The sequence below is a fragment of the Garra rufa genome, chromosome 14, assembly GCF_049309525.1.
Source record: "Garra rufa chromosome 14, GarRuf1.0, whole genome shotgun sequence".
Lineage (NCBI taxonomy): Eukaryota > Metazoa > Chordata > Actinopteri > Cypriniformes > Cyprinidae > Garra > Garra rufa.
Window position 1 is genome coordinate 35,640,066 of NC_133374.1, and position 3,022 is coordinate 35,643,087.

At 36.2% G+C, this 3,022-nt stretch overlaps 1 protein-coding gene across 1 annotated transcript in view; it reads left to right on the forward strand.

The window, feature by feature from the left end:
• Window positions 1-2,511: 2,511 nt before the first annotated feature.
• Window positions 2,512-3,022, forward strand: part of LOC141284396 (autophagy-related protein 16-1) — a 42,208-nt gene continuing 41,697 nt past the window's right edge. The window contains exon 1 of the mRNA XM_073817384.1: window positions 2,512-2,520. Within this exon, the coding sequence (XP_073673485.1) occupies window positions 2,512-2,520 (9 nt within the window). The remainder of the gene's footprint in view (window positions 2,521-3,022) is intronic.

The following is a 3,022-nucleotide window of genomic DNA, read 5'->3' on the forward strand; positions in this document are numbered from 1 at the left end:
GTGTCACAAAAATATGCAAAAAATTATTCTTGCGTTAACTAAGAATGTGCACATTTCACATCTGTCTGCAATTAATTGCTCAACATATTAGCACAGCTCAGTAATTTTCATATTTTTCTCTCTGTACTACTCACAGGCATACAAACCATTGAGGTTTTGTCTTTCTGTAGTGATGTTGTGTGCTCCGAGTACCTTATCATCAGCAGCCATTATGACAGAAAAATACGGTTTTGGGACAGCAGGTAAGAACAGGGCAATTACAACACCCACTGCGTACACATCTATCTGACAACATAAAAAAAACACATCTTAATAAATGTTTATGAAATGTTAACTTCTGTTTAGTCTGACAAGGCCAGTAATTTGACTATGTGTATAAAGTGGATTTTGCTGTCTTAAAGGATAACTGTTGCCAAAATGCAACCTGGGCTGTTTTTTTTTTTTACTGTAAACGAGACAAACTTATATCTAAAAGCATAATTACGACAAACGAGCCGTTTTTGAGATTGACCGTGATTTCGTTTTGTGGTCAATGGCCAGTGAATAGGAATACTAGGGGCATACATTTGAGCGCATCAAAATCGATATTTTTACAACACTAAGAAGGCTCGACACACCATGACACTTTGCTCGAAGTATCGCCTGGGTCTCTACACATGAACTCGAGCATTGAGAACATTGTTTGTGTGCACACAGTTTACTAAAAAGAAAGGTTTTGAACAACTCACTTTCACTGTTTGAGTTTCCGCTCGCGGCCGTCTTGCCAGTCAAGAAGTGTCGATCTCCGAGTGCGAGGATGGATAGCTCCTAAAGCATATTTCCATATAAATGCACGGCTAATTCGTTGTTTTGTCGCAAGTGAAAAACAATATTAAACTTCTAGTTGTAAAAAGAGCCTCATATAAGCCTAATATTTCATCCTATGGAGTCCATTCATTCGCATTCGGAGATCGACACTTCTTGACTGGCAAGACGGCCGCAAGCGGAAACTCAAACAGTGTAAGTGAGTTGTTCAAAACCTTTCTTTTTAGTGAACTCTGTGTACACAAACAGTGTTCTCAATGCTCGAGTTCATGTGTAGAGACCCAGGCGATACTTCGAGCAAAGTGTCATGGTGTGTCGAGCCTTCTTAGTGTTGTAAAAAATATCGATTTTTAATGCGCTCAAATGTATGCCCCTAGTACTCCCATTCACCGGCCACTGACCACAAAACTAAATCACGGTCAATCTCAAAAACGGCTCGTTTGTCGTAATTATGCTTTTAGATATAAGTTTGTCTCGTTTACAGTAAAAAAAAAAACAGCCCAGGTTGCATTTTGGCAACAGTTATCCTTTAAGGTTTTGTTCACCCTACAAAAATGGCAAGATCTAATTCTTTTTAGAGTGCAGTCACTTTTGCTTGCATGTCTGGAAAAGTGGGTCCACTGTGAAATGTTTCACATTCATGATATTTTCATTTATAAAATCAGTTTTTAAATCTGAACACATTCATCACAGACAACAGTGGAAAGGTGTAGTCACATTTACTGTTGTTCAGCAAAGTTTTGTGAGCCAAATCCATTCATTTCAACTAGGGGTAGGCGGTATAGCAAAAATATCATATTACAATTATATTTTATTTTTTTCAGAAATATCACGATTTTATCACGGTTCTTTGTTCGTTTTACAGCCAAACTAATCTCCCTATTTTAAAACCAAAGCCTTGCAAGGTAAGAAAATATAAAATAAAAAGAACAGCAGATGTGCCCAAAGTGGGCGAGGTAAAATCTTTGTCATTATTTCTTCTTTGTTATTAAAAAATAAGAACAAAGATAGGCTACAAGTTGCAAATACCCATAATATACAAACAAAACAAACAGGTACAGTAGGTGTATTTAGCAGTAGCAGTCAAGAAATTGAATTAACACATATAAAAATAAAACACTATATACGGTATGTACATAAATTATACATTAACTCTTATTAAAGGCAACTGTATTAAAGTTCTTCAGTCAAGAGCAGTGAGTCTTATTTTATTAGCCTACCATCACCCAAAAATGACAATTTGATCATCATTTACTTACTTTTAAGTGTTTTTTTAAACTCAAATTAGTTTCTTTCTTCAGTTGAACATAAAACTTATTTTGAAGAATGTGGGTAACCAAACAATTGCTATTTTATTTATTTTTCCCACTATCAGAGTCAATAGGGTCAAACGACTGTTATCCACTTTCTTTAAAATATCGTCTTTTGTGTTCAGCACAAGAAAAAAATTAATAGAGGTTTGGGACATCATGTGAGTGAGAACATTTTTGGGTGAACTGTTCCTTTAATGACATGTTCAGTTCTGTCGCTTTAAGAGCTGCACGCATCTAATATACATCTGTTTTTCTCTCAACTGTTTACTTTCACTTTAGACACAACCAACTGTGTTTATATGCAGTCCTTGTGTGTTTTTGACAGTATTAGCGAATCAGAGGTGAAAGATAGCTTTGTATAGTAATCAGGCGCTGTTTGGCTTTTAGTGTGCGCATGCTTCAGGTGAAGCGCATGCCAGAACAGCGTGCAAACGAAATAACATTATTTAACCGCCAAGGCTTTAAAGCACATGCAAATAATGTACTTTAGTGATTGTGAATAAGTGCAGTGTCCCGTGAGTGAATCTATGTTGTGTTGTACAGAATTGAGACAGAGGCACACTGTAGCACGATACTACAATATTTTTTCAAAATCAGATCATGGAGACATTTTAATTGTCCACAATCAAAATCATCATAACGCACGTCCCTAATTTCAACCTAAATCCGCACAATTTGGAATATCGCAAGATTGCCATACACACATTTTGACACATTTGACACATTGACATTAAAGGATTACTTCATTTCCAGAATAACAATTTCCTGATAATTTACTCACCCCCCATGTCATCCAAGACGTTTTGATTTTAAAGTTTTAGATTTTTCGACCTACCCTAACTGTCTTGCACAGAGTATGCACGTGCATCACAGAGCTAGAAAGACTAGCATTTTTTTGTTTGTTT